Source organism: Phyllobates terribilis, unplaced genomic scaffold, assembly GCF_046119375.1.
Source record: "Phyllobates terribilis strain yellow unplaced genomic scaffold, ASM4611937v1 Scaffold_1__5_contigs__length_1240528914, whole genome shotgun sequence".
Lineage (NCBI taxonomy): Eukaryota > Metazoa > Chordata > Amphibia > Anura > Dendrobatidae > Phyllobates > Phyllobates terribilis.
The window spans coordinates 798516778-798535263 of record NW_027362761.1 but is presented as its reverse complement, the minus strand read 5'-3'; the positions used below and the strand labels follow the sequence as shown (position 1 = coordinate 798535263).

Here is an 18486-nt window from a genome sequence, read left to right as displayed (position 1 = left end):
CAAAAGTTGCAACATTTTTGCGTAACTTCTGAGCTGTGCAAAAAACATTAGGAAGTTTATTATGCCAGAAAACTGATAGAAACACCTTTCTAATCAGGGCCATAATTTGTGAGGGGGTCTCCCTCATCTCCTCTCACTGGAGTACCCCCACCCTTTAACTGTCATCTATGTTTCTCTTTAAAAAGTTTTGGTTAAAGGATACAAGTTCTTTAACTATTTGCTGTTACAGAAGAAACAAAATAAATACAAATGATACAGTGATGTAACAGTTATAGGCAAAAAAAGGTTTCTGCTAAACAACATGTATATTTGTTTAGAATATGAATGGGTGCTGATTTCAAAGCACATATTTTTTTCTTGTAGACATGGATTCGCCAAGGTCAGCCAAAGTCATTCTGGATTTCCGGATTCTTCTTCCCTCAAGGTTTCCTCACAGGTAAAACTTCTGTACATGACTTAGTTTAGATCAAACTTTTTTTGTATATTTATGACAAACAGAGTAAAAGATTTTAATTTTTCAATCTCTTCCTCCTAAAACCATGTTTATTATTATGTTTAGTAACATATATTTTCCATTCCCTGAAAGGCCATTAAATCATAGAACTTAGAACATACATGCAATAGATAGAAAACTATATATTTGAAAGACCAGCATGTAATGTTGCATTTGCCCTCGTGGTTTTGCACCAAGGGAATTATGCAGCTTACTGTGTCTTGCTCCTATAATATCAGCTAATTGCTGGGGTAAAAGAAGCTGGCTTCTTCTGGAAAAGATGTTAATTATATGGGCAACCCTTTTAAATGATAAAATTCTTGTGCTGTGAAAAGCTTTGGTGGTTATTTAATGACCTGGTGGTGAAGGTGGCTTCATATGGAAATGTGAAATTTCCACAGTCATTTATATTTTACATATTTGTGTTTTATATAAAGTGGATATCCCAAGATAAAATCAGTTATGAAAACCATTATTTGACAAACCCAAATTGACAAAAATATGTAATTTTGTTGTGTCAAAGAAGTAAAGTCGTCCCTTAGTTATCACCAGACTTGTTACATTTAGTCATGGTCTCACAGTACAATTTGCACAGATAAAGATATTATTTGTAATTCTGGGAAGCATCTATACAAATTAGTACAAATACATTTTCACAAATATAAGGGATAACAGAACATAGCTAAGTATATATTCCCTAATTATCCTATTAGTCTGAGACTCAGGCATTATAAATGTGTATAAAAACTACTTTATTATTTAGTTTTCTGAGGCAGCCGTCTCCTGTCCTTTCTATTGTTATTTTGATGGCTTTCTATGTAAGCATCATTCTCTTGCTCATGTGTTATGTAATATAGAAAAATTTAGAACAAATCACTATACCCATTAAGTCATTGAATATGGATTCAACTTTCCTTTTAAACATCCTCTTACAGTTAAAATAGTAAGTCATTTTGCTAATTCCTTACTTGAAAGTTATTGATCTTAAGTTATGTTAGGTTATGAAATACATCAAAAATTTTCAGGCTTCATGTCAGCAGCGCAGCTACAGGATCTCCGTTCTCTGCGCCCCTTGCTGGGTCAGTGCCCATGCTCTGCTGTGGTATAATGTGGGCATTGTATTTTATTCCATATAAATCTTTTGTACTCTCTCAGATATCAGTAATACTTCTCTAGAATTGCTCCGCAGTGTATTCTATTACAGGAGTTCAGCAAAGCCGCTCCTGATGTTTCATCAAAAATGACTAACCTACTACCCTGGTTGCCTATTTATACCGTTCTTCTGACATCCATCCTGTTAAGCGTCACTCGTAAATGAACAATATCTTTTTCTTCATTTCTAGTCTCACATCACCTCCTGCCCTTTTAATCCTATTCCGTTCTATCTCATTCCCGACCTGTTTCATCCCAGTCTGTTTTCCTTTTTCTCTTGTACTAGCAGCTTTCCTTCCTTGGTCATATATATTGCTGTAATATAAAAAAAAGCAAAAACCTCTTAGACCTTTCAATCTACTGACGTTGGTTGCTTCTACAATGACTGATACATGAACTGTTTCACAATCTCTCTTCTAAGTACTTTTTGGTTCTGATCAAACTATTTTAACTTCAACTACTAATGTTTTACCTCCACTAAGATTGCTAAATATCTCCTGGCTTCTTGAGCTAGCCTCTGCTATCTAATTCTCTTCTTTATTTCTCCATGTATGAGTTTGATGATTTTAATTTTGGCCAAATCAACAATTTATTTACAGTGTCTTCTAATAAGAATGTATAATTTTTATTCTGATGAGAACAATATCTATCATAACTCTACTACTCTTTTGTTTTTTTTCCATCTATTACATCCATATTTGTATCCCACTCATTTCCTCTAGATTCCACCATAAACAAACACTCTTGGCTTAATATGTATGTTTTTTCTATGGGAGATAGAATTAAGTCATTGTCACACACCTCCAGCACCTGTATACCGTATATCCTTGGGGAGCAATATTTACTTTTTTACCCCTCCAAACTATAACTGTGATTAACTTGAATTAGACTTTTAATGTAACTTTCTCTAAAGATGAGCAAATTGCTCAAAGACTAATGACCTGGACCATAGACTGGGGTTGCACGAAGCGATCCGCTGAACTATAACTTTCTCACATGGTGTTCTGATGCAGTTTTTGAAGCCAAAATAATAAAAGTTGACTCTTTACTATATGCTTTCCTTCCTATGCTTTACCATGCACTCTTGATCTAAGCTTCAAAAACTGCATCAAAATGTCATTTGTGGAGCATTCAAATTGTTAATGACATGTTTGAGGGTTTAAACATGATTTCTAACTTTTAGGGATCCTTCAAAACCATGCAAGGAAATATAACTTGCCGATAGATGAACTTAGTTTCCACTACAATGTCCTCCCATGTTATCGAGACCAAGCGGCTGTCATTGAAGCAATAAAAACTATGAAGTTCGGAGAGGAGTTGCCCATGGATAAAGAGGTACAGTCTATTACTATTTCTTAGAATTTTGTACCACAGCTAAATTGTTCCAAATGTAAATTGATGATACAAGAGGATGGGAAATTAGATGACAGATGGTCTGTTCTGAAAAGCACATTTCTATCAGCCATAGTATACAACAGATTGCAGCCTGTCTACAATTATAAGCTCATCATCAAAGGCCAGTAGTGATTTTCTTTTTTTTGGGGGGTTTAGATAATTGCTTACATTTTCTATATGATTCACCACATTTCAATTTTTGTAATAGATTTATAGATGCGGCTGTTTACACAGAAGATGCTCTGTTTAGAATCTTGTTATCCTTTATAAATCATTGAGGAGTTAGAATCTATCGGAATTAATTTGAATTATCTATTTTAAAGTTGTAATTTTCAAAATCAAAGAAAATTTGTCTATATAAACTAATTATTTTATCCCCAGAAATGAAAATGTAATTCCTATTCTTAACTGTATGTCATTTGTTTAAAGAGAATCTGTCAGAAGATTTTTCCTATTTAATCCGAGAGTAGCATAATACAGGGTAGAATACCCTGATTCCAGGGGTGTGTTACTTATTAGGCTATGTGTTGTAGTTTCAATACAAACAGTATTTTATCAGCAGGAGATTAACACTGCTGGAATACATCTCACCCCCAGAGTAGACCAGCTAATCTGTGTAAACCTGCCCCCACCACTGATTGGTAGCTTGCTGACAATTCACAGTGTACACAGGAAGATGACAGTCAATGATATGGGTGAGATTATGCACAGCCCAGAAGTCTTAGCTCTATTACATCTACATCAGACAAAACAGGTAGTCTATCAAATTTATACCAAGCAGCCCAGTAAGTGATACATCCCTGGGATCAGGCTTTCTTGCCCTATGTTATGCTACTCTCAGATTAAAACCTGCTGACAGATTTCCTTTAAATGATAACAAAATCCAGTTAATTAATTATATCTAAGACTGAATTCATCCATGCAGTTTTTAATCTACCTTTTGTATGTGGAGGAACATATGTCTTTTTCCTTCATACATGAAACTTGTTTCTTGGATCCAAAAGTGGCGTTGGTTAAAAAGTTTTTCTTTTTTTTTTTTTTTTTTTTAAAGCATTTAGTTTTTCATTGGCTTTTTTAACTGCACTTTTTCAAAACACTAAATGCTGGTAAAAAAAAAAAACTGGGACGAGAAATTACTTTATAGTATGTTGCACAGATTATCCATTTTTAATCTACTATTCCCTTTGAAATTCAGAAAAACAAAGGCTTCTCAAGTTCAAAGCCCTAATCTCATAGGAATGAATTTCATCATCATATACAGTTTTAGAATTTGATATAATTCTGTGTAATTCACTAATAACATGTAAATTATGATATATTTTTGTGGCAAGTTATGATAAGACCTCCATAAATGGTTTCTATAGTACTTATCAATCAGTAACAAATTAACAATCATATATCTTTTTCAGTTACCTACTCCTGAAGATGGTGTTTTGGTCCATGGGATGTTCATGGATGCCAGTCGCTGGGATGATGAAGATATGGTAATAGAAGATGCATTGCCAAGGCAGATGAACCCAATGTTGCCTGTGGTCCACTTTGAGCCCCAACGGAATTATCATCCCAGTCCTGCATTATATCAAGCACCTCTATATAAAACTGGAGCCAGAGCTGGCACACTATCCACCACAGGTAATGCCTAAATCACATGGCAACCTACTGTACCTAGCTCAGTTGCTTTGCTCATGTAATTGACTAGCTTTAAAGGGAATCTGTCAGTAGGATCAACCCTCCTAAGCGGTCTATATGGGTATGTTGGTCATAGGAAGCTGAATAATACCTTGATATCTGTAATGTGATGTATTATTACAGAGAAATCTAAGTTTTTCTTATATTTAAATGAGATGTTGAGATCTATGGTCCAGGCACAGATTTTCATGAGAATCTGCCTTCCATCTCACAGGCTGCCAGTGTTGCAATGTTATTGCTATACAGCAGAGCGGTGAGAGCCACAGGAAATGTGTTTGCAAAAAGAAAAAATTCTGTTCTACTGTTCTGTGTTAGTTACTTACATGACTCACACTGGTAGCACATCTTATTTAACCCTTTCACGCCGAAGCCTGTTTTCACCTTCCTGACCAGGCCAATTTTTTTTAATTCTGACCAATGTCAATTCATGAGGCAATAACTCTGGAATGCTTCAACGTATCCCGGTGATTCTGAGATTCTTTTTTTGTGACATACAGTGGGTACGGAAAGTATTCAGACCCCTTTAAATTTTTCACTCTTTGTTTCACTGCAGCCATTTGGTAAATTCTAAAAAGTTCATTTTTTTTATTCATTAAAGTACACTCTGCACCCAATCTTGACTGAAAAAACAGAAATATAGAAATTTTTGCAAATTTATTAAAAAAGAAAAACTGAAATATCACATGGTCATAAGTATTCAGACCCTTTGCTCAGTATTGAGTAGAAGCACCCTTTTGAGCTCGTACAGCCATCATTCTTGGGAATGATGCAACAAGTTTTTCACACCTGGATTTGGGGATCCTCTGCCATTCTTCCTTGCAGATCCTCTCCAGTTCCGTCAGGTTGGATGTTGAATGCTAGTGGACAGTCATTTTCAGGTCTCTCCAAAGATGCTCAATTGGGTTTAGGTCAGAGCTCTGGCTGGGCCAGTCAAGAATGGTCACAGAGTTGTTCTGAAGCCACTCCTTTGTTATTTTAGCTGTGTGCTTAGGGTCATTGTCTTGTTGGAAGGTAAACCTTCGGCAAAGTCTGAGGTCCAGAGTACTCTGGCAGAGGTTTTCATCCAGGATATCTCTGTACTTGGCCGCATTCATGTTTCCTTCAATTGTAACCAGTCGTCCTGTCCCTGCAGCTAAAAAACACCCCCATAGCATGATGCTGTCACCACCATGTTTTACTGTTGGTATTGTAATGGGCTGGTGATGAGCAGTGCCTGGTATTCTCCACACATACCGCTTAGAATTATCACCAAAAAGTTCTATCTTCGTCTCATCAGACCAGATAATCTTATTTCTCATAGTCTGGGAGTCATTCATGTGTTTTTGAGCAATCTCTATGCGGGCTTTCATGTGTCTTGCACTGAGGAGAGGCTTCCGTCGGGCCACTCTGCCATAAAGGCCTGACTGGTGGAGGGCTGCAGTGATAGTCGACTTTGTGGAACTTTCTCCCATCTCCCTACTGCATCTCTGGAGCTCAGCCACAGTGATCTTGGGGTTCTTCTTTCCCTCTCCCACCAAGGCTCTTCTCCCATGATTTCTCAGTTTGACTGGATTTCCAGGTCTAGGAAGACTTCTGGTGGTCCCAAACTTCTACCATTTAAGGATTAGGGAGGCCACTGTGCTCTTAGGAACCTTGAGTAATGCAGAAATTCTTTTGTAACCTTGGCCAGATCTGTGCCTTGCCACAATTCTGTCTCTGAGCTCCTTGGGCAGTTCCTTTGAGCTCATGATTTTCATTTGGTCTGACATGCACTGTGAGCTGTGAGGTCTTATATAGACAGGTGTGTGCCTTTCCAAATCAAGTCCTATCAGTTTAATTAAACACAGCTGGACTACAATGAAGGAGTAGAACCATCTCAAGGAGAATCACAAGGAAATGGACAGCATGTGACTTATATATGAGTGTCTGAGCAAAGGGTCTGAATACTTATGACCATGTGAGATTTCAGTTTTCCTTTTTTAATAAATTTGCAAAAATTTCTACATTTCTGTTTTTTCAGTCAAGATGGGGTGCAGAGTGTACTTTAATGAGAAAAAAAATGAACTTTTTATAATTTACCAAATGTCTGTAATGAAACAAAGAGTGAAACATTTAAAGGGATCTAAATACTTTCCTTACCTCCTGTATTGTACTTCATAGTAGTGGTAAAATTTATTCGATATGACTTACATTTATTTGTGAAAAAATCGGAAATTTGGTGAAAATTGTGAAAATTTTGCAATTTTCAAATTTTTAATTTTTATGCCCTTAAATCAGAGAGTCATTTCACGCAAAATAGTAAATAAATAACATTTCCCAAATGTCTACTTTACATCAGCACAATTTTGGAAACATTTTTTTGTTAAGAAGTTATAAGGGTTAAAAGTTGACCAGCGACTTCTAATTTTTACAACAAAATTTAAAAAAACATTTTTGATCACATCACATTTAAAGAGACTTTGAGTGGTCTAGATAACAGAAAATACCCAAAAGTGACACCATTCTAAAAACTTCACCCCTCAAGGTACTCAAAACCACATTCAAGATATTTATTAACCATTCTGGTGCTTTACAGGAATTAATGGAATATGGAAGGAAAAAATAAACATTTAACTTTTTTTCACAAAAAATTTACTTTACTTTTTACTTTCTCAACGGTAACAGGAGAAAATGGACCACAAAATTTGTTGTACAATTTCACCTGAGCACCACCAATATGTGGTGAAAAACTGATGTTTGGGTGCACGGCAGGGCTTGGAAGGGAATGAGCGCCATTTGACTTTTTGAATGTAAATTTTGCTGGAATAATTAGCAGACACCATGTCGCATTTGGAGGGCCCCTGATGTGCCTAAACAGTGGAAACCCCCCACAAGTGACACCATTTTGGAAACTAGACCCCTCAGGGAACTTATATAGATGTGTGGTGAGCACCTTGAAGCCTCAGGTGCTTCACAGAAGTTTATAACGTTGAGACTTGAAAATAAAAAAAATCACATTTTACCCGCAAGAATATTTTTTTGCATTTTCACAAAGGTAACAGGAGAAAATGGACCCCAAAATTGGTTGTGCAATTTATCCTGAGTACGCAGATATCCCATATGTGGAGAAAAACAACTTTTGAGGCATAGTGCAGAGCTCAGAAGGGAGCTCAGATTTTGCTGGACTGGTTTGAGGGTACCATGTCACATTGGTAGAGCCCCTGAGGTGCCAGATCAACCTAACCCCCCATAAGTGACCCCATTTTACAAACTACACCTCTCAATGAATTCATCTAGGGGATCATATTGACACCACATGTGTGTCACAGCATTTTATACCATTGGGCAGTGAAGAAAAAGAATTAAATTTTTACCACCAAAATTTTGCATTAGCCCCAGATTTAACATTTTCACACTGGGAAATGGATAAAAATTGCACCAAAATTTGTCCCACAATTTCGGCTGAATGTAGAAATACCCCATGTGTGGATCTGCAGTACTGCTTAGCTATACGGCGAGACTCGGGAGGGATGGAGCACTTTTTGCCTCCTGGAGCGCAGATTTTCCTAGAATAGTTTACGGACTCCATATACAGAGCCCCTACGTGCTAGTAGAGCAGAATTCCCCCTCAAGTGACCCCATTTTGGAAATTATATCTGAGACAAAGATAGAGCTTTTTGTGAAGATTCCCAAAGGATTTTGGTTGGCAATGTAATACACAGTGTCATAAAGCTGGCTTTGCATCCTAGGTCATGGGTCTTCCAGCAGGAAAATGCACCCAAACATAATTAAAGAAGCACCCAGAAATAGATGGAAACAAAGCACTGGAGAGTTCTGAAGTGGTAATTCCATCTCCAGTAGCGTCAAGTCTCCCACCACTACCTCTTACATACAGACGCTACAAAGAAACTGCAAATGGACACATTAAATTAGGAATTTATTTTAAGTTTAATTAATCTCTGTCAAAATTGAAAAATTTCTGAAAACTTTGATTAATTTTTGTCAAGTTTGATACATTTCTGTCAACCTTGATTCATTTCTGAGTATAGATCACCATAAAAATTAGGAATCAGTCAATGAGTGCATGGAAAACATCAATCAAGTTATGCACTGTGGAAGATATGTATGCGACCAGAATGAACACTCCTTTCCGGCTGATGGTTCCATCTAGCACCTGTCCCTTTTCTAAAAGCAGCTAACAGCATTATCAATAGGGAATAGAATTTTTTAACAAAAAATTTTCAGCATAATACAATAATCCCTGACTAGATGCCTGTAAGATGCTATCCCAACTGCTATGGGTCACCCGTGCACAAATCTCAGATAATAGAGGTAATATAGTACAATAAAAAATAGAATTTAACCTGCTCTACGTTGCACCACCAAACTGTGAAGAAACGCAAGCAACCCTGTCTGCTTTCATCAATTTCTAATTACAGATCACCATTAAAAATTATGAATCGGTCAACGAGTTCATGGATTAAATCGATCAAGTTCTGGATTGTTCTAGTGATGTATGCGACCAGAATGAGCACTCCTTTTCAGCTGATGGTACCATCTAGAACCTGTCCCTATTCTAAAGCAGCTAGCAGCGTTATCAATAAGGAATAGAATTTTTTTTTCAGCATGGAGTATAATACAATAATCCCTGATTAGATGCCTGTAAAACGCTATAGCAACTGCTATAGGTCACCCATACACGAATCTCAGATAAGAGAGGTAATATAGTACAATAAAAAATAGAATTTAACCGGCGAGGTTTTTTTGGTACGTTGCACCACCAAACTGTGAAGGAGCGCAAGCAGCCCTGCCTGCTTTCATGAATTTCTACTTACAGATCACCGTTAAAAATTATTTTTAATGTTGTTCTAGGAATGTATGCGACCAGAATGAACACTCCTTTCCAGCTGATGGTACCATCTAACACCTGTCCCTATTCATTAGAGAATAGATTTTTTTTTGTTGTTTGCTTGCAGTAGGAAGAATATAAGGCAATAATCCCTGCCTGGAAGCGTGTAATACGCTATCCATAGTTAGATAGCTCACCCGTACAAAAATTTCAGATAAGAGTTAATATTGTAGAATATAGAATAGATTTGAATTGGCCTGTCCGTTATTTAGGAGTGGTTCTCCTATACTGTTATTGCGTATGCAGTAAGTGCAAAGGCTGCCAAAAATTACGACGCTCTCCAATGCCAATTTGAAGAGACATAGGGAAGGGCTTCAGAACAATTGTATAAAAAATTATTAAGGAGTGGGTCTCCTATACTGTTATTGTGTATGCAGTAAATTAGGACGCAGTCAAATTTGAAGAGACGTAGGGAAGGGTCTCAGTCTCAAGTTCAAGGGCTGCCAAAAATTAGGACGCAGTCAAATACCAATTTGAAGAGACGTAGTGAAGGGTCTCAGAAAAATTGTTTTAAAAATTATTAAAGGGAATCTGTCACCCCCATGGACTCTAATATGGGCTTACAGGTGATAGAAATGTAAATCTATACATGCATGTGCCGGGAAGGCAGAGTGACTCACCGCCGCCTCGCACAAGTTTCCTGCTCCACAAGGCTACACAGATCGCAGGGATTACTGTGCCTTGCGTACAAGGTAAATCTGAGATCTGGCCACGGGAACTGCACGCCACAGGGCACGGTGGCGTGCAGGGGAGGGGAGGAATGTGGAAATGAAGCTAATAGGCGGAGATTTCTTTGCGTTCACCGGACGGGAAGCATGTCAAAACTAATTTAATAAAAAATAATTTCAAAGCACGCAAACTGTCCTATACTGTTATTGTGTATGCAGCAAGTTCAAGGGTTGCCAAAAATTAGGACGCAGTCAAATACCAATTTGAAGAGATGTAGTGCAGGGCCTCAGAAAAATTGTTTTAAAAATTATTAAGGACTGGGTCTCCTATACTGTTATTGCGTATGCAGCAAGTTCAAGGGATGCCAAAAATTAGGACACGCTCCAACACCAATTTGAAGAGACATAGTGGGGGGCCTCAGTAAAAAAAAATATTTTCCATTATTAAGGGAGTGGGTCTCCTGGATTGGAAATGCCTATTCACCAAGTACATGGTCTGAAAAACATTTACTCCTGGGAGGTATACATATATATTATATAAAATTTTAGAGGTAGGCCTCTAAAAATAGTTCCTAAGGGCATCATAAAAACCCTTAAAAAAATTATGTGGGCGTTGCATGATGGTCAACCTGGCAATATGGTGGTGGAGGATGAGGAAAAGGATAAGGAGGAGGATGACATGAAAAAGACAAAATCCTGAAGTGTATACCCATGTCTGGGTGTGAAGGGGTGCATGGGAATAGACCCTCCAAGAAAAACACTGGATTTGAGCTTATGTTCCGCTGCTATCATCCGGTGGTGTTGAGAAGTCTGGCCTAATCCAGCCCTTGTTCATTTTGATAAGAGTCAGCCTGTCAGCATTTTCAATTGACAGGTGGATGCGCCTATCAGTTATAATACCCTCGGCGGCAGTAAAAACCTGCTCTGACAAAACGCTAGTGGCAGGGCAGGCCAGGACCTCCAAGGCACAGAAAGACAGTTCATGCCACGTGTCCAGCTTGGATACCTAATAGTTGTAAGGCACAGAGGAATCACGGAGGACGCTGGTTCGTTCAGCAAGGTAGTCCTTCAGCATCTTCCAAAACGTTTCCCTCCTTGTGAGAGTAACCCGCCCATCAGGGCCTGAGCGCTGGGTGGGTCTGAAAAACTGTCCCATTCCTTTGACAGTGTTCCCATTCCTCTGCTGCATCTGGTTTGTGTCTCCCTCGCCTATGCTCCTTTGTTGTCCAAGGAACTGTGACCTCTGCCGCCAGCATTGTCAGCTTGGAATTTTTTTTATAATTCTTCAACAAAGGCCCCCTAGTACTACAACATTTTATTAGACCTGTCCGCCACAGGAAGGAGAGATAGAAAGTTCTCCTTGTAGCGCGAGTTTAGAAGTGTGACCAACCAGTAATTACTGTTGCCCAAAACGCGTACAATGGTAGGGTCACGGGAAAGGCATCAGAGCATAAACTCAGCCATGTGTGCCAACAGCCAAGACTTTCCTGTCCCCACCAAGAGGACAACTGTCCATGTTCTCCTCCTCCTCCCAGTCCTCCTCCTCGTCCCCCCCCCCCCTCTTCAGGCCATCCACGCTGAACAGATGGTATGAATGTGGTGTGGGTAGTACTGTCTGTATCGCAGGAAATCAGTTCCTGTTCCTCCTCCTCCTGCTCCTCCTCCTCATTATGCTGTGTAGCATCACCCTGTATAGTTCTTTGCTCCATCTCATCATGCTCCGCCTGCAATGCCTCCTCTTTAATTGTGATCAGCGAGCGTTTCAGTAGGCAGAGAAGCAGGATGGTGATGCTAATTATGGCGTCATCGCCGCTCACCCTCTTGCTGGAGTCCTTAAAGCTTTGGAGAATGGCACATTTGTCAGACATCCATGCCCACTCATCAGCTCTTATGTATGGAGGCTGACCAGAATACCGACAGGCGTGTTGAAGCTGGTACTCAACAACTGCCCTCTGCTGCTCACAAATCCTTCCCAACATATGCAACAAAGTGCAGGAGCTGTAGAATGTGGGGGCAAACCTGAGTGACCCAGGGCCTGCAAGCCTGCAATCCTCAGCATCGGGAGGACGTGTTCCGTCCCAGGGTCCGACTGGGTCCTGGCTTCCACAATATTAACCCAGTGTGCCGTCAGTGAAATGTACCGTTCCTTGTCACAAGCACTTGTCCAGGTGTCCATGGTTTGGTGGACCTTTCCAGTAATTGCATTGGTGAGGGCACGGGTAATGTTCTGGGACACGTGATTGTGTAAGACGGGGACGGCACACTGGGAGAAATAGTGGCGGCTGGGGACTGAGTACCGAGGAACAGCCGCCGCCATGAGGTTTCAGAAAACTTCAGTCTCCACGAGCCTGAAAGTCAACATTTCTAGTGGAAGCAGTCGAGAAATGTGGCAGTTTAGTATTGTGGCCTGTGGGTGGGTGGCTGCGTATTTGAGCTTGTGTTCCAAGGAATGGTGTAGGGAAATTGAACGCTGAGCTGTGACAAGGACGTGGTTGCTGACGGTGATGGATGAAAGTGTGAAACGACAGGTCCAGGGTGTGAGGCATCTTCACCTGCATCATGGACAGAGGCTTGGCGTGCCCGTACAACAGAGACAGTGGTGTCACCCGCAGACACTGTTTCTAGACCCTGGCTTTTGGCCCAACTAGTCGGGTGCTTTGCGGTCATGTGCCTGAGCATACTGGTGGTGTTCAGGCTGGTAGTTTTGCTGCATCTGCTGATGCTGGCATGGCAGATGTTGCAAATGGCCTTTTTTTGGTTAACTGGACAGTCTTTAAAAAAGAGACTCGGGAAGACCGAGCAGTTGGACTGGCAACTTTCCTCGTATTGGTGTTTTGGGGGAACAGTTGCCCGCCTTGTATCTGTGGCCACCCCACTGCTTGTTCCTGCCTGTTGTGGTGCTACGCCTCCCCCCCCTCTGTGCTGCTGTCCTCGCTATGCATGTCACCTTGCCAGGTTAGGTCAGTGACTTCATCGTCCACCACCTCATCTTCCATGTACGCACCCTGGGCCTCCTCCTGAATTTCTGGCAATTGTGTCTCATCATCATCATCCACCTCTTGCGACAGTAATTGCACTTTCCCACCGTCATCCTCGCACTTTCCCACCGATCTCTTCTTGCCCCACTTGAAGTGGACTGAGCGAGAGGCCAGAATCTATAAATGGAAATGTGAACAGCTCTTCGGAGTGTCTAAGTGTGAGATCACTTGTCTCCGGGCACTCGTCATGGTGGGAGGAAGGAGGATCAGGGTGAGGAATATGTGGTCCAGACTTACAGCTACTGAGACTGGGCTGTGTGGAAGACAGGGTGATGGTGGTGGTGGCAAACTGACTGCAAGCATTATCTGCTATCCAACCAACAACCTTTTCACACTGCTCTGACTTCAAGAGTGGTGTTCCACGGCCCCTAGAAAGTGGGACAGAAAGCTAGGTCAACATGATGTGGGTGCTTGTTGTGCTCCCTCAGCAGGCACAGTTTCATCTTGCCCATGGCGTCAGCCTCTGCGTGCACCATCAGTATCACGTCCACTTCCCCATTCCTTACCACGCGCATTGCCCATTTTAAATGAGTATAATATTTTGCAGCTTGCTAAAAAATGTCAGGATTAATGCCGCAGTATTTGATTACATCTGATGACCAATTCTTTTGGCCAGTGCTGGTATACCGATACTATTGGTCAGCGAACAAGTGTGGATATATTTTGGACACACAAGCAGCAGACTTTAAATGGAGTGCAGCTTGCAAAAAAATGTCAGGATTAATACTGTAGTAATATTTGATTGCCTGAGATGATGGACAAGTTTCTCTGCTTCCACAATACAGCAATGCTATTCAAATCAACCACATCTGGCTGTATGCTGCTAACAAGCAAATGGAGCAGTAAAATGGTGTATTCTATTGCTTTTCCCCAAAATTATCAAGATTAAGAGCAAAAAGAATATTATTAGCCCTGATATCTAGGGCTATTGATAGGAATTCCAGCAGCAGAAAGAACGTGCAATGGACCATATTCTGTACTATACTAGGTCTCCACAAAAACTGCCTAACTAGTGCTATCAGCAGGATTAATATTCTTCAGAATGAGCCCTTACAAGGACTGTTAGTGTAGATTAATAATTGTGGTGTGGAATCTCTGTTTAAAATAACCACCAATTCTCTCCCTCACTCAGCTGCAGCTCTCCCTACGCTGCTTCTTTGACCGGTAGACTGTGACGAGCATAGGGTCCAGAGTCTTATATAGACCTGATGACGCTATGCGGCCAGCCAATCACTGTAATGTCACAACCAACATGTCTTCCGCATTACAGTGACCATCATGCCATTCCTGCATAGTAATTAGCTGCCTAATATGTGCCAAACATGCGGGGCTGGGACTTGACCTCCCGCCCGAACATTAAAAAAATACATGCTGAGTAACGAGAATCTCGAGCACTGTGATGTTTGGGCGAATAATGAATAGTGGCGAGCATGCTCACTCATCACTAGTAATGACCAGTACCTTATTTCCAGTTTGTGCTTCTGGAGACATGCACCCGTAAATTAGGCAGACTCTCATCGCTACATGAATGCCAAATATGTGGATGCTAACTGCAGTTTAGGCACACTGTGGAGCTCAGAAGGGAGGGGGACATTTGCATTTGAGAGTGCAGAATTTGCCAGATTTCTTTTGGAGGGCGAAGAGCTATTTTGTTTTTCCAGAGCCTTTGTGCTACCAGTAACATGGAAGCCCCCTATATTTCCTTTAACAGATTACAGACCTGAGTGGGGACTTGCTTTTTTGTGAATGGAGTTGAAGCTTTTATTGGGAATATTTTACATAAGATTTGGGATAACATTTATCCGGCGCTCTTCGCTGAGCACTTATATCGGGGTTTCCATCTAAATCTCCAAGTGACGTGATTCAGATGAAACCCCCGAGGGATCTATTCACTATAATGAGGCAACAGAGTTACTCTGGACTTCGTCTGGCCTCTGTTCAGCATCGCCCTTCTTTTCAGAAGTGCACAAAACTGTGTCCGACAGCACTTTTATGCACACCTAATAGAAAGACGAACACCGCTGGATCATAGGCCAGATGGCGTTCACAGTGCCTCCATCTAATTCTTTATGGGGAATCTTCCACTGGGGTTTCTGTCTGAATCCCGTATTTCAGAGATTTACATGGAAACCCCAGTATAAGTGCTCAGTGTAGAGCACAGGATAAATGTGAGCTGAGCCTTACTGCGATCTTTGGGAGCAGAATGAATAAATCAACAGAAGGTGAAGAATTAGATTTATTTATTTTTTACTCTATTCCTCGTGCGGTAGGTGATTAGGCAACTTTATTCTTCGGGTCGGTGCGATTACAACAATACCAGATTTATATCAGGTTTTTATAATTAGCAGCTGCCACACACTAAAATACATTTTTTATTGTAAAAACAAGTTTTTGCATCGCCATATTTTGATAGCTATAAGTTTTCCATATTTCAGCCGACAGAGTCATGTGACTGCTTGTTTTTTGCAGAACGAGTTGACGTTTTTATTTGTACCATTTTCTGGCAAATTACATCTTTTAATCGCTTTCTATTCTGTTTTTTGAGAGGCAGAATGAACAAAAACCAACAATTCAGGAATTGTTTTTTGGGGATTTTTTTATGCCGTTTCCGCTTGTGGTAAAATTGATAAGGCAGCTTTATTGTTCGGGTCAGTATGATTACAGCAATACCACATTTATTAAGTTTTTTATGTTTGGCGCTTTTACAATAAAAACTATTTTATAAAAAAAATTATTATTTTTAAATCGCTTTATTCTGAGAGCTGTAACTTTTTTATTTTTCTGCTGACGAAGCTGTATGGTGGCTTGTTTTTTGTGGGACAAGATAACGTTTTCAGCGATACCATTTTCATTTACATTTGTCTTTTTGATCGCGTTTTATTCGGCGGTATGATGATAAAGCATAGTTTTTTGCCTTGTTTTTAATTTTTTTTTTTTTTATGGTGTTCACTGAAGGGGTTAACTAGTGGGATAGTTTTATAGGTCGGGTCGTTCCAGATGTGGCGATACCAAATATGTGTACATTTGTTGTTTTTTTTTTACACAGATAAATGTATTTGTTGGATTAATATTTTTTTTGTTGTTCTTTATTTTGTGATTTTTTTAAACTATTTTTAGAATTTTTATTAACTTTTTTTACTTTATTACATTGTCCCACTATGGAACATCAACTTTCCCTGCCCTGATAACAGATCTAATACTCTGCAGTGCCTCTGATCAGCGTCTGACAGGCAGGAAGGAGGCGTCTCAGCTCCTGCTCTCTGAGCAGGCGTAGAGTGGCCACCTTCCTGCAGGACCCTGAAGGACCCCACGACCATCTTGGGACCGGGGATCACCATGGAGACTATCAGCACAATGCGATCGGGAGCAGACAAGTAGCTCACTCCCTCTGCGATGCCCTGCGCTGTCGCTGTCATTATGGACAGCGGCATCACAGGGGTTAAATGCCTGCAATCTGTGCTAGAATCGATAGTGGGTATTGCTGCGGGGTGTCAGCTTTCACATATAGCTGTCACCCGCACTTGATTGCTGCGGCGCTCAGCGTGAGCCTGCGCGATCACCAGTAGACACCAGCTCGCATGTCGGGAAAGGGGTTAAAATAATCTCTGGAGGCAGATTCTCATGCAGATCAGTGTCCAGCCCACAGTCCTAAACAGCTCATTTGCATATAAGAAAAAATTGTATTTCTGTGGAATAAAACAGCTATCAAGGTATCATTTGAGCTATCATCTCCGCTATCAAGGTATCATTTTATTCAGATTCCTATGTCGTACATGGCCATATAGATGGCTTAAGGGGGTTGATCCTATTGATAGATTCCCTTTAACTTTATTATAATTGCTATACTAAACATAAGAAAAGCTCATTTTATTGCTATTGTTAAGCTATGAAAGGTTGTGACTCTAGTAAAGTACCCATGAATCTTTCTCATAGAGTTGTGAAAGTAAGTGTTTATTCTTATCTATTCCTATTTTCTTTCGGCAGGTCACTCCACTAATTTTGTGGTTACGGTGCTTCTACCTTCAAAAAGACACAGCGATTACTGGATATCAAAGGGCTCAGCGCTGCTCTGCCAGCTAAATGAATAACTTCTAAATTAAAAATGTATGCCCTTTCAATGTAATGTGCCAAATAAAAATGTTTATGTTGATAAAATATGTTAACAAAATACGTGTATTCTGCAAATTTTTCGTTATTTTTTTTTAGGTACTTGATTTTGAATGCTGAATTTTTCATTTTTAAAATTCCTATTCTAAATTTTTTTCTCTTTTAAAATTCTTATAATTTACAAAAACAAAAATATAATCTAGATTTTGGTAGTTATAACTGAAAGCTATTGCTTAGAACAATAAAGCCCCCCCCATATACATGTTTGGCTGACAGCTATCACTTCCTAGACCCCCATATACAGGAACTTGGCTTGACTATGCTCTCTTGTGTTCTCTATGAGAAAGCTGCTGCAAGGCTCATCTTGCATCAACTTATCTCCTGGAGAACTAAAGGATCTGCTGTCAGAAATTCAACATGCCTTCTTCTCTCTCTTATCTAATTCCGGAAGAGAACCCTTTGAAACTGTTTTTTTTTTTCTTAAACCATTGTACCAATAAACTTAGGCTCATTTGATGATCAGTGCAGTGACTGACACATTTACACATCAGTTTATTTTAAAATCATCCTACTAATATTATAAATGCGAAAGTTTGTGAGTATGTATGTTTGTTACTCTTTCACGAAAAAACTACTGGACGGATTTGCATGAAACTCTACAGTAATATAGATTATACATCGGAATAACATATAGGCTACAATTTGAAATGATTTTATGTAATTTTGGTCGTAATATAACGATACATGTCAATTAAGTCGGAAAAAAATCTGGCCTCTGAGAGCTATCTTGGCGTATGCTGCCTAAACCGTTGGAGTTACACAAAGATGATGTACCGTAGAATTGTTTGTCTTTAATAGTTCTAAATAAAAGTCTGCGACAGCATATATCTACCTTTTATGTGGAAGCCACTATGACCAAAATTGTGAACCATAAATTTAATTAAATTAGATACTATTTTACAATGCACATTTTAGTATATTTATCAAACTTTTTAGTATATTTATCAAACTCTTATATACACACATACATAGGTGATATTTAAATGGCTGATTTACAGCAGTCAGAAGAGATTGATA

The 18486-nt window shown here is 39.8% G+C and overlaps 1 protein-coding gene across 1 annotated transcript in view; it reads left to right on the top strand.

Moving 5' to 3' along the window:
- The window catches only part of DNAH6 (dynein axonemal heavy chain 6), a 493878-nt gene extending 475702 nt beyond the window's left edge, over nucleotides 1-18176 (top strand). Inside the window, exons 74-77 of the mRNA XM_073637077.1 lie at nucleotides 364-436; nucleotides 2829-2980; nucleotides 4450-4672; nucleotides 17287-18176. Of these exons, the coding sequence (XP_073493178.1) occupies nucleotides 364-436; nucleotides 2829-2980; nucleotides 4450-4672; nucleotides 17287-17390 (552 nt within the window). The 3' untranslated portion in view covers nucleotides 17391-18176. The remainder of the gene's footprint in view (nucleotides 1-363; nucleotides 437-2828; nucleotides 2981-4449; nucleotides 4673-17286) is intronic.
- The last annotated feature ends 310 nt before the right edge of the window (nucleotides 18177-18486 follow it).